This window comes from Schistocerca serialis, chromosome 2 (genome assembly GCF_023864345.2).
Source record: "Schistocerca serialis cubense isolate TAMUIC-IGC-003099 chromosome 2, iqSchSeri2.2, whole genome shotgun sequence".
NCBI lineage: Eukaryota > Metazoa > Arthropoda > Insecta > Orthoptera > Acrididae > Schistocerca > Schistocerca serialis.
The window spans coordinates 1,095,173,706-1,095,200,237 of record NC_064639.1 but is presented as its reverse complement, the minus strand read 5'-3'; the positions used below and the strand labels follow the sequence as shown (position 1 = coordinate 1,095,200,237).

Here is a 26,532-nt window from a genome sequence, read left to right as displayed (position 1 = left end):
TATCACCATCTATTTCATCGCGTCAAAAAATGAGACGTTTTGAGGCTCATTTCGACCAGCACTGTCAAAAATATCAGATACCGCTAAAGAAACGTAAAATCGGTGATGCATCCCTTCTGAAAATGTAAGGACTATGACGGAAAGTTCCTAATATAAAATACATAAAAATATCCGGTATAGAAAATATCCAATACTCTTTAGATTTGTATGGTTTTAATTGTAAATATAAGTCTTCACAGGAATCATTGTTGGAATGTAATATTGATGACAAGGGACATCATGATTAAAATGCAGAGATTCAGAATCTTGAAACTTTTCAGTATTGGTTCCTTTCCCGAATTTATTTGTGCAAACAATACTGCACAGTTCTTCATTTGTTTTCTGCGCTTCCACTGGAATGTGCAGACGGTAACGTTAAGACTAACAAATATTGTGAGGGTGTATGTACAAGTTTCAAATATTGTATGTATGCCCCAATAAATATATAATGTTAGGTCTGTATCCTTACAAGCCATAATACTGTTCAACTACTACTACTACTACTACTACTACTACTAACTTAGCACACTCTTATCACCGAGGTTCAAAACATTTTTTTCCTGTTTATTGGCTTCTAGCATACAAACCTTTTAGCCATCACAAATAAAGGTTCAAAATATCCCGCGCCTGCAGTATCTCCTGGGAGGCGAGTTATTATTACAAGGTCTTTGGAGCTTAATTTGAGTCTCAACTCTCAAGTATCGATACACTTGTGCTAACGCTAAGAATAAACTTGAGCGGCCTATAAGCTGCATGGTGATTTGTGACAGTTGTCAAACAGCAGTCTATTTTGGAGTACCATTCTCTTAAAGACGTTGTTAATAAAGTTAATACAGAAAGTCTGTAGTTCCATATTCCTCTGTGGATTTGTACTGACAAGTAAATATTGTTATGTTTTGCATGTTCTCGTGTAATGCAAGGGACGTACAATCACAGATGACTAAGCCCCAGCTGCTAAAGAAAGTAAGCCTTTCACAGAATCGTTTACTTTCTCTCAGATCTTTTTAGTGACAGAACAGTGATCAATGTTATCACTGATGAAATTCCGGCACTTCATAAGCTTTACGTCTTCCAATTCTAATTTCTAATAAGGTTCTGTTTAATGGATGTATATTAGTTCGTTAGAGATAAATTTTTTTTGCGCTCGTATGCATTTTCAAGTTGTATGTAATAGAGCCCCCGAGAAAGAGTACCGAGGTGAAATAAAATAGCCGATGAAGAATATGGAAGAATGTTGACATAGAGCCCGCCCTACACGTTGCCTCATGTATCTTTTTCCCGTTAAATCTGTGCAGTTTCTCGTACCTCATAAATTAGATTTAGATCAAACAAGTTCCTATCTTCCATACGAGTAATTGATACCGAAGTATGTTGCCTTGCGATATGATGTAGGAGTCGGTGCTTATTGTGTTGTTCCAGTTGATTCCAACGTTGTGTTTTGTGGCAGGGGGGGGGGGGGGGTAGAACTAAACAAAAATTATTCTCATCAACCTGCTATTTTGCATACCTCTGTTGAACGCAGCTATGTTAGTGTAATATTAAAATTACAATTTTTACAATGCCATATTGGGTACATGTAGTTTGCTACCTTATGTTTGCCCCATAGCACTCCTTTTTGACTGAAAGAGAAGAGTCTCAAGTCTGGTGAACAGTAGAACTGCTGTACATTTTCTCCTGTCTCTTATTTGGTGCAACTCAGATGTGGTTCTCTCTGTTTCCACCATATAGGCTACATGTAGTAGTTTAATAAAGTAGTGAGTTCCAAATTGTATTTTAGCCAATCTTCTTACTGTTTAATCTTGGGGTTCTATCCTTGCACGTGTGTACATTGCCTGTTCCTCGTTTACAGATAAAGGAAATTTTAGATTTCTATGATTTTTAATTGTAAATATAAGTCTTCACAGGAATCATCGTTGGAATGTAATAGTGATGACATGTGACTTCATCGTAATTAAAATACGGGGATTCATAATCTTGAAACTGTTCAGTATTTGTGAAAGTCTCTGATTGCAAAAGCTCTCCGTACTTTCTTCAATATGTAGTTTATCAATGATGATCGTTTCAGTCTTTGTTAATAGAACTATATAAGAAACCTCCAAAATTGTGGCTTTTTTTTCTATTAATATAGAGTGATATGACTGTTACTGCTTCAAACTGATTAACAAACTAAATAGCGGTTTTAGGCTAGTAATAAATCGCAGAATTGATTATAATGGACACAGTAAGAGGAGGATAAACAAATTCATTTATAGGGATTATCATCAGTTAGGAAAGAAAAATAGTGAGAGGGGTTATGTAAAACAAAACAAAGAACTGAAAATATAATGTGAATAAAGGGTGTTTTAGTTTCCTTTTACATAACTTGGGGTTACATGCATACAGTGAATTGATTAAAATAAACTACTGTATTTGCATTTATCCCCATACTGGTTTCCAGCTAGATAAACATTTTGGTTCTTGGGGCAGCTTTAATGTGAAACGTTGTTAGGAGAAGCTCGACTGGTTGGCGTGGTTACCATACTTGAAACACTTTATACTGAGTGCTACCTGTTCGTTCTGCCATATCCACCCCAAAATTTATATTTTTTTGTTATCCCGTCCTTTGTAATACCCTTCTATGACCATACATTGCAATTCCGAGTGACTACTCTTGCATAATTTGCACCATTTCCATCCAACATTTCTAAATATTTAATACTGATCTGTGACCCACCACCTTTGTGTCTTTGATTAAAAACCTGCTGATTTCCTCATTGCTGTGAAAGTTTTGTTTCAAAATTGCACTTGTTTTGAATCTTTACAGGGGTCTGACATATATGATTGGACCCACACTCTCTTTCGTCATTCTATGCATTTCATATGTGAATTTATTGTGATAATTTATTTTTTTCATGTAAATTACCTTCAAATTTAGGCCCTACAACAGAGGAAATACAGCATCAATAATTATAGATTTACCAGTGTTTGATTTCTGTAATAGTAGATCTTGTCTGTCAAATTTCGCAACATCAATGTAGGAGATATTTTCTTGAATTTAGAATAACATTCTTGTGTTCTTAATAGGATATAGCAGTACATAATGAGGAGTCATATTTCATATCTAGCCATTGACAGACTTCTCTCATATCCAGTCCCTATCACAAATGAGAGACATATCAGTTTTGGGCTACAAAAAACTGTATGCAAGCCACCATGTGGAGGAACTATTGTGCCAGTTAACAATTTACTGAGTAAATGGAGGAATTTTCCTGGGTCGACAGAAGCGTCCGATCCCACGCGTCGGCTTTGACCCGTGACGTAAGGGTGTTGTCGTGTGTGATGTCATGATGATGCGGAGTTTGGTTTGAGTGTAGCTGTCTCCAGTTCTGTTTTATCTTATTTTATTTACTTTTCTGATCTGTTCGTTCTATCTTGTGAGATTTTTTTTTTTTTTTAAATTTAAAAACACTTATTACTTATTTTAATTATCTGTTTCCTCCAGTTTCTGTTTTAGTTTATTATATTTATCCTTCTGATCTGTTCGTTCTATCCTGTGAGATTTTTTTTTAAAAAGACAAAAAACACTAATCACCTACTGAAGCATCTTTATCTTCTATGGGTTGCAGGGGTTACGACCCCTGGGGAGGTGGGTGGGTATTCGTGCATGGCTGTCTTCACTTACACGTTGTAGCTACGCAAGGCGTCTAAATTTGTTTATATTTAGTTTGCCCCCCCCCCCACCCAAAACACCCCATTTCCCGCGCTTGTCCCGTTAGTGTCATTAGGCTTCTTGTGGAAAGTGTGTGTGTTTGTTTTTGTTTCCGCCATATTTGTGATGTCATGAGACAAAGCAGACGGACGGGATCGGACGCTTCCGTATTTCCATTTTCCTTGTAGTTCCTTTTTCTTCTGCGTGAACAGGATTTGTGGAATGTTTATGAAGTCCAGTTCACAGACATCTGAGGTAATATGAATCAGCACAGTAAAATTGGTCATTGTGACAGACTGGCAGAAACGAGTTATTGTATTTGGATTTACCCATGACTACACTAGAATAAAGTTGTCCAATTTATGGGAATTAAGTTACCAAATTCATTGATGTATCAACACAGACTGTCCAACATGTACATAAGAAATGGTGTACCACTCTTGGCTGGAACCAGAAATGAATGTGCCACCTTGTCAATGCCAGTCAGTTTCAAACTGCCAGGAATTGTTGCTGTCAGTGAATGCAAATCCATTTCAGTCAGTTTTTGAGTGAACATTAAGAAGGGAACTTCATTCAGTGGGCAGGTACCGCACAAAAGGTCATTGATCACAGTAATACATAAAGCTGCATGTGTTCAGTGAGCCAAATATAACTGTGTGGTAATGGACTGGTGGGAAGCATTTAATGTTGTCCGCAGAGTCACAATTTTGCTCTTTTCAGGTAACACAAGGCATCAAGTGCACTGATGGTCCGCTGAAGTTTTCAGCCTGCAATGTGTGTAGGGCAAATCCAAGCCGGAGTTGGTTCTGTGGTATTTTTTAGATGTTTTTGGAACATGACATGGGCCCACTCATTCAATTTCCCATGAACATGGACCAGGATGTTTATTTTAACATTTTCAGTGACTAAGTGTTGTCCCAGCTTCTACATCTTCATGAGGGATGTGCTGTGGACACCCACATGTTTGAAGATAGGAACAGCCCTGTTGACAGAGCCACACACGTATGCTCCTGGTCTGATGAACTGTCAGGCACCATTTCACATCTTGACTGGCCCTCCAAATCATGCGATGATATACAATAAAAAACGTCAGTTGTAGTGGGCCCGGTTTTGATTCCTGGCCCAGTTGCAGAGTTGCTCCATTCGGGTGGTGGATGTTGTGTTGTTGTTATCATCATTTCATCAGCATCGACACACGGGTCGACAAAGTGGCATCAAATGAGATGATTTTCACCAGATGGCCGAACTCCCTGAAAGGGGACTCCCGACCAGAGTATGCCATATCCACATTACATTTATACTAAGGACCACTGTTGTCTAAATACTAATCATTTTCTCATTTTACTTGTGCATTTCAAATATTCATTAAATTCTGATTTTGAAATGTGGATGACATGTTGATAATGAGTACCAGTACTGATGCAGTGGTTAAGGCCTTGTCTTTGCATTTGGAGTTAGTAGAGTTGAAGTCCCTGTCTCATCATTTGGATTTGGGTGTCGCCATAATCAATTAAGGTAAATGCTGGTGGTATAGTTCCTTTGAAAATGATGCAGCTGATTTTCAACACCATCCATTTCAGTCCAGGATTGTGCTCTAGTTCTATTGATGTTATCTCCATTCCCACTTTTTTCATATTGATATTGCCACTAACATTTTTCTTTTTGTGTTAATCGAACTGATTTTATGGCAGCCGTGTACAGGAAATTTGGTGATCTAAGTCATATGTTCATAAGTTTTGACTGTCATGTTTTTATTTTACTTGAACATTTCTCTGAATTAATTTTTTCTCCATAGCCAGCAGCTGTGACTGATGGCTCTACTCTGTACATCTTGTAATAAGTTGCAATCATAGTTGAACAAAATTTAAAAATTTTTCTTTATTGGTAACCACAGTCATCCAAGAGTTTCTAAATGGCTGTAATTACAGCTCAGATGGTGATAAAATGGCCGTTTACAAAAAAAAATATTATGAAGGTTATAGTCTAAATTTGGAAGGCACTGCTCTTTTATTCAGTTCTTTTATTCAGTTTTTGGAACAGCAGCCTGCAGCTGTCTGTTGGCTTTGCACTGTGCATTACTCTCACAGCTCTGTTCCAATTAAGGAAAATGTGTGAGCTAGGTGAAGAGTCTCGACCTGGGAAGGATACAATATAGCTTACACTATGAAACTGCATAGTATCCACTGCAAACAGTCTCTGTGCTTGTGCTGTATGTAAGAACGCATGAGGTGCATACTTTATTCTGCTTTAGTTGTGTTAATGTGTCTGCCACTTTGTGTTGTTCTGTATACAGAGGCCTAAAAATTTTGTTTCTAATGCAGGACATATTTCAGACCCATGAATTTTCATATTGGTCTCAATTTCCTATTCACTAAATAAAAATTTGGGAGGTTGTCATTTTGTATGTTGGTATCAGGTTACTTCTGCTATACCAACAGCCAATTTACCTGTACCCATATTTATGACCTCTTGAATCTCATGATAAAATTTAGTGGATGGATTTCAACATGTTTACTCTCTGTCATTTATTCATATTCCTGTACTGTTGCATGGAGTATCAGTGCATCATTTGATTGCAGTCTCTTACTTTTACAGAATTTGGAACTGAAAAATGGTTGAAACACATTATTCAACAGCATTTACACACATTTTACTAGCTGGCTCAACTCTGTGGGCTCTGAAGTCTACATTTAATGCTACTGAATATCCTTACAAATGGATATATGGAACATTTGTACCATTACTTGTATTATCCATTTTGGGCATATTCAGATTTGGTAAGTTGTTTTGTTTTTTGATTACCTTTAGATTACGATAATTTTACTCTAGTCTCTGTACTGTTTGCTTCTTCACTCTTTTAAAAAACAGCTGTAGAGATGAATTCTTTGTAAATTATGTGCTGAGGTATTTTCATTTAATGATACAAATAACTAGATGTATGTCGATAACAGAGGGCCATAGGCCTACTCTTTTTAAAGAATTAAGAAGAAGAGTACAGAGAAAGAGGGGGGAATGGAGGGAGGGAAAGAGGGAGAGGGAAGGTGAGAAAATATGAGATACTGTTTAGAAACAAAATAAATAATAGCAAATACAGATTTTTTATAGGTACAGAGTTGTGTATTACGTTTGCATGTCAGTGAAAGGCAAGACATTGTATTAGGTTGCTTGCCTGACATAAACAATAAAAACAAGCCAAGCATTGTCTAAAAACGGCTCACAGCTTAGAATTAGAGGTCATCTCTCCTGTCATGTTCTGCTGTGGTTTCATGGATCAATTATGAATTTCACCAAGTGCCACGCAGCACACGAATGCCAAATTCTTTTCTTTCGTGTTATTTATTATTATCAGCCCATTAGTTCTGATTGAATACTTATGTAGAAAAAAATGCATTTTTTGGCTATAGCTGTAATGTCCCAGAAGATTATGTCATGTGACATAAGTGGAAGCATGCTAGCATTCCTATCTGCAGTGCAACTCAGCAACACAGTGAGAGGCATTTCTAATTGGGGGGGGGGGGGGGGGGAGAAACTGGCAGAACTAAGCTTTTTGGCTAATTTTTCAACAGTTTGATGTCACAGAAGTCTATTATTTATCAAAATGTTTTGGAACTTCTCACATGAATTTTCATCTAGTTTAAAGTGCTTAGGATCAGTTGTTAATCTGTTTAATTATTCTCCTGACTGCTTTTGTATGGATATATTTGGCCCTTTATCATTATACTTATGCCATCAGCATATATCACATTTGCCAATGTCCATAGTAAATCATTTATGTGGTTCAAGAATGGCACTGCTGTCTCCAGAAACAGACAACAGCAACTTTGCAGGGGAATCACATGACTACATACAATCAAGTACTTATGGTTTCACATGACTGTCAAAAATAAACGGGGGACATTGCAAAGGGTTCACTGAATGGAACATTTAAATATTGAAAGAGGGGTGATAGAAAAGGTACCCCACGAGGAGAAGTAAGAAAGGAAAATTAAGATTAGTAATATTACAACCGAAGAAAAAAAGACGGACACACTGAAAGACAGCTACCCTTCCCAATACTAACCAGCCCGGGACTCCTCCCTGGGGAGGGGGTACTTCACAAGGACAGAGCTGTTTATGAGTCTTACAGAATAGACACCACCAGCTTTGTCCCCTAGGCCCCGAAAATTGGTTTGAACACCCTACTAGGAAAGCCAGTGGAGAGTGCAGCTAGTCAAATAGTAACTTCTGCGTAGCCTCTGAATGAGACTATAATATGGCCTTTCTAATTAGTCATGCATGCAATCCACTCTTAAATTCATTAGCTTTGAAATGAGCTCAGTTATCTTGGTTTAGTTAAACTAACAACTCCCATGAAACTGGACAAGATCAACTATATTATCTTTTTCTCCATTACAAAAATTTGTTGCAAGCATTTCTCTCTTAATAGTTAGACCATAAATGGAATCATAAAGCAGTTTGGTTTGTACTTAATATACCACATTGGATACACATTGTGTGCTCACATCATTCAGGAACTGTTCATTCGATTAGTTATCACAGAAAAAAAATATCTTTTAACAGTTGTTCATTTACGAGTCATCACTAATTGTATTTCTACATTATTCCTCATGTGAATGGACACTCTTCTTTTTATTCTGTGTAGATGACTTATTAATTATATTCATGACCAGAGCCCTGAAAAATGCAAAAATTTGTCTTGACGACAGGATGTAAGATAATACCTATCCTAATGTCAGTAAAAATATATTTGCATTACTTCACTCTTTTCCACCTAATTATTGGATAGTGATGGATATTCTGACAGATAATTTCACTGAATTAATTGTATGATACTAATGATTTGTGATTGTAAACTCTGAGCTGTAACTTGTTTTAGTGCAATACTATAGTGTATTGACTGTAAGTTGTGTGAACACTGCTATCAAACTGACATGCCCGAGAATACAGGTTCAGGAAAGCCTATGGAGAGTGAGACAGTGCTCCTGTTAAATAGATTCATTTTACTTCCCTCTCCATTTCATTTCACATCTGTCTCTTGCTGCTAATTATCAGCTAATGATGCAAATTCTGACAGTTAGGATCTTGCTTAATAAATAGTAGAATTTAATTAGTATAAATGAATTGTATGCCAATAATGTTTATTCATAAATTGTCATTGAAATGACATGATCAGTAGATTAGTAACCCAGTACATTTCTTTAGTATATTCTCACGGCTATACATCTTCAGGATTTCCTTTTGTCTTATTAAATTACTCCTTTCCTTATTTTACAAGCATGGCAGTCTACTTGTTTTAATTTTAAGTCTTAATGTGTTACGTTCCTTGTAACAGTATTTGAATAAACTAGAATATGACTTGAAAAACTTACATCTGGAATGAGGCAATTAGTTTCACACCTCTGTATGTCTACTTACGATTGCCAGATTATTAATTTGGCATAACAATTTTTATCGTATGGTGCTTGTAAACAGTTTATACATTACATGAGCCTAACTTGAAGTTAGATGTACTTTTTGCACTAACTACCACAATTACATTCTATTGGACCCAGTCCAGCCTAGAATGAATGACACTTTGGTCTTTGGATGTATTGCTTCTGCAAGTGATTTCATGTGATTTGTTTACCCTTCTGAATCCCCAACTCTGTCATTCCGCTTACTACATCACATTATGATTTTCTCACCTAGCCCAACAATTGAATATTCCTGTGGTACTTGTAACTTAAGGTCACACATTACAATACTCTACTTTATCTACAAGAAAGCTACCAATTCTAATTACCCCAGCATGAAACTATACATCCTCGTTACATATTCCATATTGCCTTAAGGGCATCATAATGCCTTGTTGAAGCTCTATACTGGGTTTCATATTGTAGACATACTACTTATCAGATCTTAATGTTTTCTCTGCTGCCTGTGTTTGTTAGTTTTCATGACTGTCGCTCTCTACACTTGTCAGATTGCCCAGTTTATAAGAAGGAAAAAGAGATACAGCAGTATATGTCCTTCGATCATTTATCCTACCCTGAGGCATATTAGAAATATGACCATCTTCACCCTGTCTTGATGTCATCTAACTTTGTCTCTGTTATGTTCTTTCCTCATCCTCAACCCAGTCCCTCCCCCTCTCCTCTTCCTCTCTCCTGCAATTCTCATGTCTAACCCTCCAGATGCCGTTCCATGCTTATTCAATGAACTCTAATGGGTACTACCTCCATTTACTGGAGTTGCAATCCCTTATTTCCTTTTACTCAGCAGCTTGTGCCATTCTCCAGAAATCTCATTTTATTGATGCTTACACACCGACCCTTCATGAGTAATGTAATGTATTGCGAATACATAGAAAGAAGGATCCTTTATTGTATGATTATATGATAGCGGAACAAACACTGGTAGCAGTTACTTCTGTAAAATATCTGGGAGTATGCGTGCGGAACGATTTGAAGTGGAATGATCATATAAAATTAATTGTTGGTAAGGCGGGTACCAGGTTGAGATTCATTGGGAGAGTGCTTAGAAAATGTAGTCCATCAACAAAGGAGGTGGCTTACAAAACTCTCGTTCGACCTATACTTGAGTATTGTTCATCAGTGTGGGATCTGTACCAGATCGGTTTGACGGAGGAAATAGAGAAGATCCAAAGAAGAGCGGCGCGTTTCGTCACGGGGTTATTTGGTAACCGTGATAGCATTACGGAGATGTTTAATAAACTCAAGTGGCAGACTCTGCAAGAGAGGCGCTCTGCATCGCGGTGTAGATTGCTCGCCAGGTTTCGAGAGGGTGCGTTTCTGGATGAGGTATCGAATATATTGCTTCCCCCTACTTATCCCTCCCGAGGAGATCACGAATGTAAAATTAGTGAGATTAGAGCGCGCACGGAGGCTTTCAGACAGTCGTTCTTCCCGCGAACCATACGCGACTGGAACAGGAAAGGGAGGTAATGACAGTGGCACGTAAAATGCCCTCCGCCACACACCTTTGGGTGGCTTGCGGAGTATAAATGTAGATGTTGATGTAGAGTTCTGCACATTGTGAGAAACAGGTCAACCCTTTGAGGGCTTCCGGTGGCGTTTTCACTTGGTCCATATGGACATTATTAGTACATGGATCCCCCTTCGTACAACACTGGAATCAGTTGCTGTCTGGGTCCACTTGGACTCCGCAGTCATGGTATGCAATATCTACTTCTGTCCTGATGGGCCACCTACACCCACTGCCCTAACTCCCCTCCTTCAGCAACTCTGCCTTCCCTTCCTTCTCCTTGGGGATTTTAATGCCCATCACTCTTTGTGGGGCAGGGATTTTTCATCTAGTTGGAGGCTCCTCATTGACCAGTTTCGTGCAGACTACAACCTGTGCCTTCTTACTGATGGTTCCCCTGCTCATTTTAGTGCTGCTTATGTCTCTTTCTCTGCCATTGTTCTTTTACTCACATCCCCTCCCCTCCTTCCTTTCCTACACTGGTTGCCACATAATGACATCTGTGATAGTGACCACTTCCTGCTGATCCTCTCCTTCCCTTTCCACCTCCTAAGGACCAGGTTACCCCGCTGGGCTTTCCATCATGCTCATTGGCCTCTGTATACCTCCCAGGCCATGTTGACACCTTTTTTGTCAGCTTGTATTGATGAAGTCGTTCATGTCCTGTCCATAAGATCATTTCTGCCGCCGGCATTGTCGTTTCCCACTAGACAGGCCTTGTTGACTGCCAACCAGTTCCATGGTGGAGCACGGCCATTGTCACCACTATCTATGATTTCCATTGTGCATTGCAACATCTTAAGTGGCACCTGTCCTCTGCCATTCCTATTTCCTTTAAATGTCTTCATGCCAGAGCCTGTTACTTGATGAAACAGAGCAGGTGGGTATGTTAAGAGCACTTCTTCTTCTCCCTATGTTCTTCTGTCCCTTTGTCACATTTGTGGATTACATGCCACACCCTCCAAGGTTGTCAGCAGCATTCTTCCACTCCCGGCCATGTGCGGATCCCATCAGTTCTTGCAGGACAGCTCACAACCCATTCTGCAATGGCATCAGCATCAGCTTCCTATGCAGTGGCCTCCTTCCTCTGGAAAGAGCGGGCTGAACATTTTATCCCTTGTCAGGTGGAATCCTGCACTGAACTTTTTACTGGTTCACTCTTCTTCCCATGAGTCAGCCTCTGGCCCCGATTCCATCCATAACCAATTGCTTCAACACCTCAATCCTTCACAATGTCAATATCTCCTCCTGGTGTGTAACTGTATTGGCTCCAAGGCAGTTTCCCCTTGTAGTGGAGAGACAGTATTGTGGTCCATGTTCTTAATTCCAGCAATGATCCATTGTCCCTTGATAGTTACAGCCAGTCAGTCAAACCAGTGTCCCCTGCAAGCTGTTTGAATGGACAGTGTCTCGTCTGTCCAGTTGGATCCATGAGTCTTGGGACCTTTTATCTCCTTACCAAAGCAGCTTACAGAAGGGATGGTCTCCAGTCGATCATCTGCTTCAATTGGAAACTGCAGTTCAGCTGACCTTTTTTCAGTGCTGCCATCTTGTTGCCATTTTCTTTGATCTTCATAAGGCTACGACACAGCTTGGTGCCATCACGCCCTACTTATCCCCCATAAGTGAGATCATCGGGGCCCCTTCCCAATTTTTGTTTTTCAGATCCTGCCCCACTGGTTGTTGTTAGTGCAGGTTGGCACTATTCTCAGCTCTACACACACCGAGGAGAATAGCGTTCCTCAGGGCTCTGTATTAAGTGTCCTTTTTCTCATCACTATTAATGGACTTGTGACATCTGCTGCACCATTGGCACCCCGCTCTGTATGTGGATTATTGCTGTATTTGGGCTAGATCCGACTTGGTGACCTCTGCAGAGCAACAGCTCCAGGTTGCCATCCAGTGTCCTTCTGCTTGGACACATTTGCATGATTTTCAATTCTCTTCCCTTAAGTTGACGGTGGTGCATTTCTGTCACCTTACTGCAGTCCATCCTGATCAAGACCTCTATCTTGATGCCCAACACCTGACAGTGGTCCCCCATTCCATTACTTGGGTCTTCTTTTTGTCAACAAGCTTACTTCATAAGGCTACGACACAGCTTGGCGCCATCACGCCGTACATCTGAACGTTGGCTGTTTTCATAAACTCGATGTCCTTTGAAACTTCCTGGCAGATTAAAACTGTGTGCTGGACCAAGACTCGAACTCGGGACCTTTGCCTTTCGTGGGCAAGTGCTCTACCATCTGAGTTACCCAAGCACAACTCACACCCCGTCCTCACACCTTTACTTCTGCCAGTACCCCATCTCCTACCTTCCAAACTTTACAGAACCTGTCCTGCGAACCTTGCAGAACTAGCACTCCTGAAAGAAAGGATATTGTGGAGACATGGCTTAGCCACAGCGTGGGGGATGTTTCCAGAATGAGATTTTCACTCTGCGAGCAAGTGCTCTACCATCTGAGCTACCCAAACACGACTCGTGCCCAATCCTCTAACCTTTGCTTCTGCCAGTACCTCATCTCCTACCTTGCCCATGAAAGGCAAAGATCCCAAGTTCGAGTCTTGGTTTGGCACACAGTTTTCATCTGCCAAGAAGTTTCATATCAGCGCACACTCTGCTGCAGAGTGAAAATCTCATTCTGGAAACATCCCCCAGTATGTGGCTAAGCCATGTCTCTGCAGTATCCTTTCTTTCAGGAGTGCTAGTTCTGCAAGGTTCGCAGGAGAGCTTCTGTAAAGTTTGGAAGGTAGGAGATGAGGTACTGGCAGAAGTAAAGGTGTGAGGACAGCGCGTGAGTTATATTTGGGTAGCTCAGTTGGTAGAGCACTTGCCAGCGAAAGGCAAAGGTCCTGAGTTCGAGTCTCGGTCCGGCACACAGTTTTAATCTTCCAGGTAGTTTCATATCAGCGCCCACTCCACTGCAGAGTGAAAATCTCATTCGATGTCCTTTGCTTCCTTGCTTACATCTCTTGGGACATGGATCATTTGACTCTTCTCTGCCTTTATCAGGCTTTAGTTTTGTCTCATCTGGACTATGGTTGTCAAATTTATGGATCTTCTGCCCCTCCCACACTGCTCCTCTTGGATCTGGTTTGCCATTGTGGTATCCATTTAGCCATCAGTGACTTTCGCACTATCCCTGTCTGTAGTCTTCGAGTTGACACAGGTATCCCTTTCCTTTTGGTTCAGTGGTCTCAGCTCATGGTTTAAAATACCATCACTATTTGCTCTTCCTCTGCTCACCCCTCCCATTCTACTCTTTTTGTGGCTTCTGAACATCACCTGCCGTCTGCCTGTCCTCAGGTGGGTTTACCAGTTGGGCTCTGCCTCACTTCTCTCTGCCGTGATTTTCATCTCCCCTCCTTGTCCTCTTCCTCTCGTTTTCTGCCAACCATCCCCCCGTGCTTCATTCCTCAACCTTGGATTCAGATGGATCTCTTCCAGGGTCTGAAAGCCTCCATCACTCCAATAGAGTGCTGTTGGTTTTTCTGTCTGCTCTTAAAGGTGTTACAGGATGCTGTTGTTTTTTACACCAATCACATGGTATAAGCCTTCATGTCTTTTGTCGGCATGGGACACCATCCCTTGCTGGGCCCTCTTCCGTATTAAATGGCCTTTCCTTACCTGAGTTTTGTTATTCACATACTCAGTGAGTGATCTTCAGACTGTCATTCAGTGTTTTTTCTGCAACCCCTTGGACTTTGCCATCCATGACTTCTCATCAATCTTGGCACTGGTGCTGTTCAGTTTATCCTTTTGGTTCCCGGCCATGTGGGTATCCTGTGTAATGAACTTGCCAATAATCATCTGGCCGGGGGGTGAGGTGGGGGGGGCAACAACTTACAACCCCCTCCCCCCCCCCCCCCCCCCCCCCTGTTCTCCTTGACCTGTCTGGGGGCAGATGTGCAGCTTTACGTCAAATCCCCTTTCACTTGGTTGTGTGCCGACTCTTAGGGGGAGGGGGTCTACCCCCTGTCTAATGAACTTCATGCAACTGAGAAGACTCTCATTATGGGACATTCTTCCCTTTGCCTTGCCAGGTGGGAATCTACCATCCTCTGCCGTCTTCATATCAGCTGTGCTAGTTTGACCCCTGGTTTTATACTCTGCAGTGAGTGCTACCCCGCCCACACCTGCCTTTGTAGTTCCAGGGTCCCCCTCACAATGATCCATATTTTGCTGGACTTCCCACACCTTTTGGCCTTTCGCACTAAATACTCCCTCCCCCTTTCTTGTTCCGGGTATTAACAGATGAACCTTGCATGGTTATATCTGTCCTTGGTTTTCTTTGTGAAAGTGGTTTATCCTCCTAGCTGTAAGTACCTGAATGTCCCTCAGGAACTGGTGTCCCTCAGTTAGCATTGGAATTGCTTATGGAGGCCTTGGCTTTGCCTCCACACTGCCTTAGTTCTCTCCCCTTTCCCTATGTTTTGACTGGCACGTTTTGTTTCCCCTTTTCTGGTGCCTTCTTCCCCTTGTGGTGTGCCCATTGTATTGTGTTCATGGTATGGTGTGGGGACCGAGGAGGGTGGAGGGCAGTGTTGGTGCCACAACCCACGTAGTTTCTCTGAGGTGCTCCTGCTGTTGTTGTTTCCCCTCCTACCCCCCTCCTCCTTTCTGTTCTTTAATTTTCCTGCTGCCCTGTCATTCCTTTTGCCCCTTTTCCCTTTCCCTTGACTGGAGTTTGCTGTTTGTGTAGTTCTTCCCTAGACTTCTGCCTCCTCAGATCATGGGACTGATGACCTTGCACTTTGGTCCCCTCCTCAAATCAACCAACCAATCAACTAACAGTCTTAATGGTTTTGTAACTCATAATTGTGTCAGGCCATTGCATTTACACAAAAAGCTCATATACCTGGTATAGGTACCACATTAGAATTTGATAATTGTGAGCATTTTCCATACTTTATTATCCATGACCTGACAGTTTTTCAACATTCTACTCTAAATTCACAGAAACTAAGCAAATAAATGAGTAAATGGTTTACAAAAGTATAAAAATCAGCTTTCTCTTAACTCTAGAGCCAGGGCACTGCCTTAATAATAATAATAATAATAATAATAATAATAATAATAATAATAATAATCCCCGTGGAGGCCCGGGAAAAGAATAGGCCCCCGGTATGTTCTGCCAGTCATAAAAGGCGACGAAAAGAACAAACCACTAATAGGGCTAACCCCCCTTTTAGTGTGATTACTTGGTTCAGGACAGAACTAAAGAAGCCTCGGACAAGTGCCGTCATGGTCGGGGACGACGCTTGAATCCTATGCCCCCCCACAATGGTAACGACACTGCTAGCCAACTGGAAAATGATTTAAATCCAAATAGAGGTGTTTTGCAGGATATGCTTCCTGCAACCACCCTAGAAGGAAAACAAAGACAGAGGATGAGATGGTCAGATGAAGTTAATAGACACCTCATGTTCTGTTATTACCAAGCAACAAACCTAGGAATCAACACAACTGGATACAGATCACAAGTATACACAACATTTATTACCAGATACCCGGAATTAAAATTTTTAACAGAACAACGACTAGCTGATCAGATCCGTGTAATAATAAAAAATAACAGGATACCCCAGTCAGAATTAGAAAACATCAAACAACAAGTACAACAAATACTGGAACAAAATAATGTGCAATTAGAAGAAGAAGAAAATACAGTAATGGACTCAAACATCCCAGAGCAAACAAACAAAGAACGACACGCATCAATTAAACAATCAGAGGAAAACGAAATCTTAAGACAGCCACCAGAACGAGCACAAATAGAACATGAAGTGACACACATGTTAGATATAGAAGAAAAATTTCAGTTGACATATATAGAATACAAAGACACAAATACAGACATTAGACCATTCTTGCATAGACCACCTAATAACCCACAATCGAAACAACAATAAAAACTATCAACACAATCATACACAACAAAATAAATGAATACACAACTATGGAAGAGTTACAACTACTGGTTTATGTAGGAGCACTCACTACACTACATATACACACTAGGCAGAGATCAGAACCAACCAACACACAGAAGAAACCTACAAAACCAGCATGGCAACACAGGCTACAGATCAGAATAGAAAAACTGAGAAAAGACATTGGACAGCTAACACAATTTATAAGAAATGAAATATCAGACAAAAAACGAAAAAGGTTAGGTAAAATCTCACAACAAGAAGCAATAGAGCAATTAGATGAAAAAAAGCAGAAATTACAAGCATTGGCCAAACGACTTAGAAGATACAAAAAAAGTGAAAATAGAAGGAAACAAAACCAAACATTCAACACAAACCAAAAGAAATGTTACCAAACAATAGATAACACACACATAAAAATAGACAATCCACCAAACATAACAGACATGGAACACTTCTGGAGCAACATATGGTCAAACCCGGTACAACATAACAGGCATGCACGGTGGATACAAGCAGAAACAGACGCATACAAGATGATACCACAAATACCTGAAGTGATAATTTTGCAACATGAAGTCACCCGAGCAATTAATTCTACGCACAATTGGAAAGCCCCTGGAAATGATAAAATAGGAAATTTCTGGCTAAAGAAGTTCACCTCAACACATTCACATCTAACTAAATTATTTAACAGTTACATTGCAGACCCATACATATTCCCTGATACACTTACACATGGAATAACTTATCTGAAACCTAAAGATCAAGCAGACACAGCAAACCCAGCAAAATATCGCCCCATAACATGCCTACCAACAATCTACACAATATTAACTTCAGTCATTACACAGAAATTAATGACACATACAACACAGAACAAAATTATAAATGAAGAACAAAAAGGCTGCTGCAAAGGAGCACGAGGTTGTAAAGAGCAACTGATAATAGATGCAGAGGTGACATATCAAGCTAAAACTAAACAAAGGTCGCTACACTACGCATACATTGATTACCAAAAAGCTTTTGATAGTGTACCCCTCTCATGGTTCCTACAGATATTGGAAATATACAAAGTAGATCCTAAATTGATACAGTTTCTAAACTGGAAAACCACATTTAATATCCAAACAAATTCAGATAATATCACATCACAGCCAATACAGATTAAGCGTGGAATATACCAAGGAGACTCATTAAGTCCTTTCTGTTTCTGTCTTGCTCTGAACCCACTATCCAACATGCTAAATAATACAAATTATGGATATAATATTACTGGAACATACCCACACAAAATCACACATTTGCTATACATGGATGATCTAAAACTACTGGCAGCAACCAATCAACAACTCAACCAATTACTAAAGATAACAGAAGTATTCAGCAATGATATAAATATGGCTTTTGGAACAGACAAATGTAAGAAAAATAGTATAGTCGAGGGGGAACACACTAAACAAGAAGATTACATATTGAATAACCACAGTGACTCCATAGAAGCGATGGAAGAAACAGATGCCTATAAATATCTAGGATACAGACAAAAAATAGGAATAGATAATACAAATATTAAAGAAGAACTAAAAGAAAAATATAGACAAAGACTAACAAAAATACTGAAAACAGAATCGACAGCAAGAAACAAGACAAAAGCTATAAATACTTATGCTGTACCAATATTGACCTACTCATTTGGAGTAGTGAAATGGAGTAACACAGACCTAGAAGCACTCAATACACTTACACGCTCACAATGCCACAAATATAGAATACATCACATACATTCAGCGACAGAAAGATTCACATTAAGCAGAAAGGAAGGAGGAAGGGGATTCATCGACATAAAAAACCTACATTATGGACAGGTAGACAATTTATGAAAATTCTTTCTAGAACGAGCAGAAACTAGCAAAATACACAAAGCAATCACTCATATAAATACATTGGCTACACCACTGCAATTTCATAACCACTTCTACAACCCTTTAGATCACATAACATCTACAGATACGAAGAAAGTAAATTGGAAGGGGAAGGCGCTACATGGCAAGCACCCGTATCATCTAACACAGCCACACATCGATCAAGACGCATCCAACACATGGCTAAGAAAAGGCAATATATACAGTGAGACGGAAGGATTCATGATTGCAATACAGGATCAAACAATAAACACCAGATATTACAGCAAGCATATTATTAAAGATCCCAATACCACAACAGATAAATGCAGACTTTGCAAACAACAAATAGAAACAGTAGATCACATCACAAGCGGATGTACAATACTAGCAAATACAGAATACCCCAGAAGACATGACAATGTAGCAAAAATAATACATCAACAGCTTGCCTTACAACGTAAACTTATAAAACAACACGTTCCCACATACAAGTATGCACCACAAAATGTACTGGAGAATGATGAATACAAATTATACTGGAACAGAACCATTATAACAGATAAAACACCACCACATAACAAACCCGACATCATACTCACCAATAAAAAGAAGAAATTAACACAACTAATCGAAATATCCATACCCAATACAACAAATATACAAAAGAAAACAGGAGAAAAAATTGAAAAATACATCCAACTGGCTGAGGAAGTCAAGGACATGTGGCATCAGGATAAAGTTGACATTATACCAATTATACTATCAACTACAGGAGTCATCCCACACAATATCCACCAGTACATCAATGCAATACAGCTACATCCAAACTTATATATACAACTACAGAAATGTGTAATTATTGATACATGTTCAATTACCCGAAAGTTCCTAAATGCAATATAACATATACCGTACAGTTAAAAGAAAGTGACGCTTGATCAAGACTTAACGTCTGAGAAAGTAAAGAAATAATAATAATAATAATAATCTGTTCTGCAACATCAAAGATTTATCGTCTCCTTTCTCACGTGAAATATGTAAAGCCAAGTTACATCTTTCTTTTTCTGGATGCATTATGCCACATGATATTTCTTTACAGTTGTTAGCATGCATTACCCTGCACTCTATTGTATAATACCTTAACTACACCTGTGTCTGGAACTTTGAGAACACCTTCAGGGTGTGACTTACCAATAATTTCCCACAGTCCATTGTTCCTATAACAAAACTTTTCCACTTTTCTTTTTAGTCTGTTGTTACATCCGTGAGTCCATACCACCACTAAATCACATACATGCAATTCAGATGTGCAGTCCAATACATTATGGTTTTTCAACCTCTGTTCAGTACTAACTTTAAGTCATTGCTCCACTAGGCTCGTGAGTGTTGTGAGCTTTTCTTGGCAATCAGATGGCCATTTTAGGTTAGGTAATAGAGTTCAGCCACTATTTTTCTTCCCAAAAGTTCTAATGGTGCCAAGTGTGCACCAGGTGTGGTAGTTTATTTATCAGTGCTTCACTCTCCTGCAGCTTTTCTACTCACTGAGTGACTTCTAGGACACTGAAGCTCAAATATAAAGGACATCATGTATAAAACAATATTGTGAGGCCCGTTCTTGAGTACTGCTCAAGTGTTTTTGATCTGCACCGGGATGGATTTGGGGGGGGAACCCTCGCATTGAAGATATTCGTAGGTGTGCTGCTACATTGGTTACTTGTAGGTTTAATCAGCATACAAGTATTATGGAAATGCTCCATGAACTCAAATGGGAATCCCTGGAGGGAAGGTGATGATCATTTTGTAAAACATTATTAAGAAAGTTTAGAGAACCAACATCTGTTACTGACTGTAGAATGATTCTACTGCCTCTAATGTACATTTAACGTAAGGACTGCAAAGGTGAGATAAGACTAGTTGAGGCTCATGTGGAGGCATACAGTCAGTCATTTTCCCCCACACACCATTTGTGAGTGGAACATGGTAAGGAATGATTAGCAGTGGTATATGTTGTCCTTCACCATGCACCATATGGTGGCTTACAGAGTATGGAAGTAGAATGATTTGTATCTCTGTTACCACTTTTCTTGTTAAGGGATCTGGCAGTAGCAAGTTTCAGTCTATCTGGAAATATACCCTTTGACTGTGATGTATTGCAATGCAACTGAATACATGAGTTGGGGGTGAAGGATGACAGTGGCATGGGGTTTGAAGCAGCCATCCATGTCTCACCCCCTCCTGAACCCTTGCCACAAGATCAGTCCAATACACACACCCAGCACATCCTTCTGCAGTCGTGTTGCTTATCTTATCAGGGGCATGGCATCCTGTGAAAGCAGTCACATCATACTCATATAACAGTCCTGCTGTAACTTTTGTACAGAATTTTATGTGAATATGACAATCAGCTCGCAGTCCACCCAAATGGATGGCCACTGCCAAACTATGGCTAAGAGTAGAATTGACCACCCAGTGGCAGAACACACTGTTGAACACAGTGTGTTTGATCTCAATGGCTACTTCAAACCCATGCCAGATAGGTCCTCCCCCCTCTCCCCCAGGCACCAGCTTCTCTGAATTATGTGGATGGGAACTGTCCTTTCAACCCATCTTCAATTCCGTAATCCTCATGGTCTCAATCTCTACTAACCCTGCCCCAAGACCCTAACTTCACACATCATGGAGCCATATCCTCTTTCCTCGAGTCTTCCCTTCCTTTTCCTACCTGTCCGCTCTAAACCTCTCCTCCCTGTCATTGGCTGCTGGATACAAGTTCCCTTGTCTGCACTGAGAATGAGGTCACCAGTGCTAGTGCTCCATTCCAATCCCATTGACCTCCCACTGCCTCTCCCTCACAGCTATCACCCGCAGCTCTCCAACACGGTCATCTTTCTGCCTTCACCCAGTCCATCCAACACAGCCCCTCAACCCAGTCAAGCCCCACTCCAACACAACCCCTCAGCCCAGTCAAGCTCTGTGTGTGTGTGTGTGTGTGTGTGTGAGAGAGAGAGAGAGAGAGAGAGAGAGAGAGAGAGAGAGAGAGAGAGAGCTCCATCTGAAAACTAGCAAACTTCTCACTTTTGCTTATGTGTCTTTCAGTGACTCGACACTTGTACTATTCAATAAGTTGTTCCCTTTACTCCTTACATTATTCTTATTTCTAGGACTGATTCTGTAAACTGATCTGTTGGTTTGAAAAAGAGATAGATTACCCACGGCAAATTTCATTAAGGAATAATGTACTGGGAAGCAGTAGTTAGTATCCCTAGTTCCTTGAACAGGCTTCTGTAGGATGTTGTATTTAACATATGTATCCCTGAGCTAGCAAACTCAACAATGCTTTGCAATTGCCAAATATGTATGGGAATTGTATGTATGTCCTAATCTCCTTCTCCTACCTTCTCTCTATCCCTCTCCTCCTCTCCCCTTTCCTTTGCCCCTCCTCCTCCTCACCCTCTCCCTCCCCCTCCCCCTCCCCCTCCCCCTCCCCCTCCCCCTCCCCGTCTCTGTCCAACTCCTTTTCCTCCAACCTGTCTTGGCCTGTCAGCCTCCCCCACTCCCTCTACATCTTGTGTCCCACACTCTCTCTACCCATCCCTCCCTGCCTCATCTTTCTGTACCCATATCCCCCTTCCTCTTCTTTATATTCATGTCCTTCCCCCTTCTCATATCCATTTCCTCTCCCTTGTCTCTCCATATCCTCCTCCCTCCATGTCTCTGACCTTATTTATTGTTATTGCAAACGGAACCTTGATTGGGAGCAGAAGTCAAAACGAAGCGGTAAATTGGTTGGAATCATTACAGGCTATGAGGGAGACCATTACAACTGCTGGATCTTTGAGGATAGGAGCTTTAATGGCATGATTTTAATCTACAAACAGGTAGGATTGTAAAGTTACCCATTAAGATAACTTTCCTGTTTTCTGTTAAAAATGACTATGAAAAGAAAAACAAAACCACACATTTTCACAGCACAGCTTAGCTTGTTCTTTCTCTCAGTTGGTTTTAACAGAAAGTGTTTATTGTATTATAATTATTCACTTTGCCTCCAAACGCTGTCTGTGCTCTTCGTCAGTCACATTGACTTGACACACATGTGGTTGGCTTGCATTGCGCATGCTGACCGATATTTTGAAGCCTCACTGGTGGCATTTTTTTTTTTTTTTTTTTTTTTTTTTTTTTTTTTTTTTTTTTTTTTGGGAGAAATAAACTGCAAACTGAAAATTTGCAACACACCAAATTGCCATGAACTAATATCAGTTTAATCTTTGCATCACACCAAAGATATGATCTCCACCAATAACACATGTTTGACTATCTGTTTGGTCTACATTCCAAATTATTTTGCACTTAAGCTCCACCTGGGTGAGCCAATCTTGACTGCTTTCATCGTTCTGAATGCATAATGGATTGCACTTGAGAAATTCATATTCAATTTGCCTCTAGACTTCTATATGCTCTTCATCAGTATCATTGACTCAACAATCGTGTAGTTGGCTTCCAAAGCATGAATGCTGACCAATATTTCAATGCCTCACTGATGGCGTTTTTTCCAAAGAAATAAACCATGAACGAAAACAATTTCATGATTGCAACATACTAAATTACCACAACTAACATCAATTCAATCTTCACAGCACACCAAAGATATGATCACCAACAATAACACACACAAGTGTCACTTTCAAATGTATTCTTTTTCGCAAAATATTAATACTCAATATGGAATTTGGTATTGTTATAAAAGCATTCAACAGCAGAACTGTCAAACTGAATATCACATTTTTTTTAAAATGAAAACATATAACTGCAGAACTGTAAACTGACCATCACATTTCTTAAATTAAAATTTTCATACAAAAATACCATCCAGATTTCTGATTTTTCCAGTGGATTTTCCAAAAATTGTCTTTCATGCAAACCCTGTAATGTCAATTATGAACACAACAGAAGAAAAATCAGCCAAGCCATTCTCAAGTGATGATCTTCCAAATATGCGGCAATGAATTTTTATTTATGTAGATATATTTGGTCCTCAGACTTAATAGCTATAGATCATGTAAACAGACAAGAAGGTCATAAACTTTTTTTAAATCCTCTAACTTTCTAATATATCATGTTAAGTTTATTGAAAGAGGTTTATTTTGAGCGTGATACATTTTTCTGTACCTCTTTTAAAACAATCTGTGTGAATGTGACACACATTGCAGTTGCTTTCTTACTCATGAAGTAGTTTTTTAGTTTCTGTGGTTTGTTATAAGGTAGACTGCTATTTCGTTTAGCAACCAATGTATTTTGTGGTTACTATTTAATAGAAGTTTGTCGTATCATTAGTAAAAATTGTTTCTTTCTTACAACATAAGCAGTTCTTCAGTTTTAATATTATGGTTTTACGTTGCAGGTAACCCACAATATGGACATAAGTTGAGAACATTGTATAACAATATTCTGTTTCTGAGTTCAACCTTGTGTTTCCCATGCTTGGCAACAGAGCTTCATCTCTATTATGGCTATGATGGCAACTTTGCACTTATGAATATAGTAGCAGCAGTGTTTCCTGTTGTGTGTTATTATGTTAGTAAAAAACCAAGTGACTATATGTCTGACATGTCTTTAATTTTAAGTTTACTTTTTGTGTGTTACATAGGCTATGTGGCAAGAAATTACTATGCTTTAGCTGCTGCCCTTTGTTATGCAGCAAACTTTTTTGTTATTGGTACGTGTGGTACCTTTGCTGATATGCCAGCTGTGGAACTTTTCACAGTTGGTCTTTGTTTTTTTAACTGGTTCACTGCCAGAGCTGTAAAAGACTGATTACCTGATATTTGAAAATTTACACCATCACTATGGTTGCCTAACATCCATTAATGAAGATTCCTGTTTGATTGACATGTTTTGTTGAATTGAGGAACATATTTTTATGCCCTTTGCAGCATCATCATATGAAAACACATTAAAGAGTTTTTCACTACCTCACTTGGTAAATATTTTCATATGTATGCTCTTAACAGTCGGTGTAATCCAAGCTGTAATGAACAAGAAATGTATTTTGAAATTAATATTCATGGATATATTTTGAATATCATTTTACTGTTTTAAGAACTCTGTGAAGCATATTTTGTAAGCCCTAAAATAAATTATTTGATAAAGTGAGGCTAGTGTTGATCTTACGCTTCCTTTGGTGGCTGATTTACCACTTCATTGTGTATTATATGCTACTTAATATAATCTACCAGACAGAGGAAATATAATACAGAATAAGGGTGAAGCAAAATTCGTGCGCTCGGGCATCGTAGCTTGACTCCTCACGTGCCAGCGATAAAAAAATGTCTCTCACAAAGTTTCGTCTGATGAATACATCTGCAGAAAAAGGACGTTAAAGAGTGGCAATCTGGCAACACTGTTACCAAATGTATGGTATCTCTTTCAGCACTTGTAGTTGTGCTGTACAGTTTGTGCAGTGGAAAAAGTTTTGGGTTAGCATGCAGGAGATCAAGGGTTTGATCCTGGATTGGGGCACATTTTTTTTATTTGCTTATTTCATTCTGTATCCTAAATTTACAACATTTTTGCTGCACTGAAGATAACAAATATATGATTAGACAAATAAGAAATAGACAGTTGAAACAAATAACCTGTCATAGGACAGAACAACTACAAAAACAATATCAATTTCGAGATGCTAAAGATGATAGCACAATTGAATAACACAACATCTTCTTGTCATTAATACTACATGTAATATGAGCACTCAGATGTCAGACATTAGCAACCAGTGACAATAATAATGCCCATATTAATGATCGCATGACCTTCGCAACAGAATATGTTGTCCTCAGAACAACAGATGCTCAAAGCGACCTCCCTGCATGCCTAAACATTGCGCAACTAGCTGGATCTTCCAGCTATGGACCCTTCACAGCAAAGCTGTGTCCACAGTAACAAGAGCAGCATGAACACGTGCCACCAATTCTTCCACATTCGTTGACAGAGTAGAGTACACGTACTCCTGCAGGTGTCCCCACAGGAAGAAATCCAGGGGATTTAGGTCAGGTGAACACAGTGGCCATATAACTGGACCTCCATGTCCAAGCAATTTTCCTGGAAATGTTCTGTCCAAATACTGTTGCACATTAATTCCAGAGTGTGGAGGCGCACCATCATGTTGGAACCACATTCTCTGCCGAACATGTAGTGGAACATCTTCCAGCATGTCAGGCAGATAGTTTTAGTGTCAGGCAGATAGTTTTATAGGAGTGCATGATACCTTTGCACAGGCAACCAGTCAGGCAACATGTAAAGGTCCAAACTCCTGTTGCCCAATATTCTGGCCCAGACGTTGATACCAAAGTGAACTTGATATCCATGATCACAGGTGACTTGCCAGTTAACCTCACAAGTGTGCAGATTGATGACACCCTCACAAGTGAATGCTGCTTCATCCTGGCATATTATGGTGTTCACTAAGTCGTCATTGGCCTCCTGTTGTTGTTGGAACCATTCACAGAATTGTATCCACTGATAGTGATCTGCAGGATGCAGGTGTTGCATGAAAGCATAATGACAGGGGTGCAGCCCATGCTCGTGCACCACGTTAACAACTGCGTATTGCAAGACACACAGCTGCCTTGCTACGCTATGTGTACTTCGCTTAGTTTCTTGGTGTATGACCTCCAGAATAGCTTCCTCAATAGCTGGAATACGGCGAGTCCGTGGATTACCTCTGTCGTGCGGTGGTGGAAGGAGAGAACCTGACTCCCGAAGGGGCAACTCCGTATGACAAAACACATTTTTATCTGGATAGCATTGACGAGGATATCTAACAGCATATTCACGAACAGCAACACCAGCCAAGTTATCAGATGCACCAAGAACCAGAAGCATATCCACATATTCATCGTTAGTGTATGCCATACATCTGCCAGACTGTTTTACAGGTTTACAATGAGAAAATTCTATGCGTCTGTATGTCATTGGAGTCTG

The 26,532-nt window shown here is 39.9% G+C and overlaps 1 protein-coding gene across 2 annotated transcripts; it reads left to right on the top strand.

Annotated features, from left to right (window-relative positions):
* Window positions 1-732: 732 nt before the first annotated feature.
* LOC126456711 (uncharacterized) lies at window positions 733-24,700 on the top strand. Of its 2 annotated transcripts, none has more exons than XM_050092451.1 (3): window positions 733-918; window positions 6,323-6,504; window positions 23,951-24,700. In XM_050092451.1, the coding sequence occupies exons 2-3, from the start codon at window positions 6,339-6,341 to the stop codon at window positions 24,361-24,363; spliced, it is 579 nt and encodes a 192-aa protein (XP_049948408.1). In that variant the 5' UTR covers window positions 733-918; window positions 6,323-6,338; the 3' UTR covers window positions 24,364-24,700. The 2 variants fall into 2 exon arrangements, with proteins under 2 accessions (XP_049948408.1, XP_049948407.1); XM_050092450.1 differs by having other exon boundaries at window positions 733-1,002.
* The last annotated feature ends 1,832 nt before the right edge of the window (window positions 24,701-26,532 follow it).

Bases quoted from the DNA above. Each gene is read 5' to 3' on its own strand.
- LOC126456711 (XM_050092451.1), top strand. From the start codon at position 6,339: ATGGTTGAAACACATTATTCAACAGCATTTACACACATTTTACTAGCT. The intron at 6,505-23,950 runs GTAAGTTGTTTT...TTTACGTTGCAG, and splicing joins TTTGGGCATATTCAGATTTG to GTAACCCACAATATGGACAT.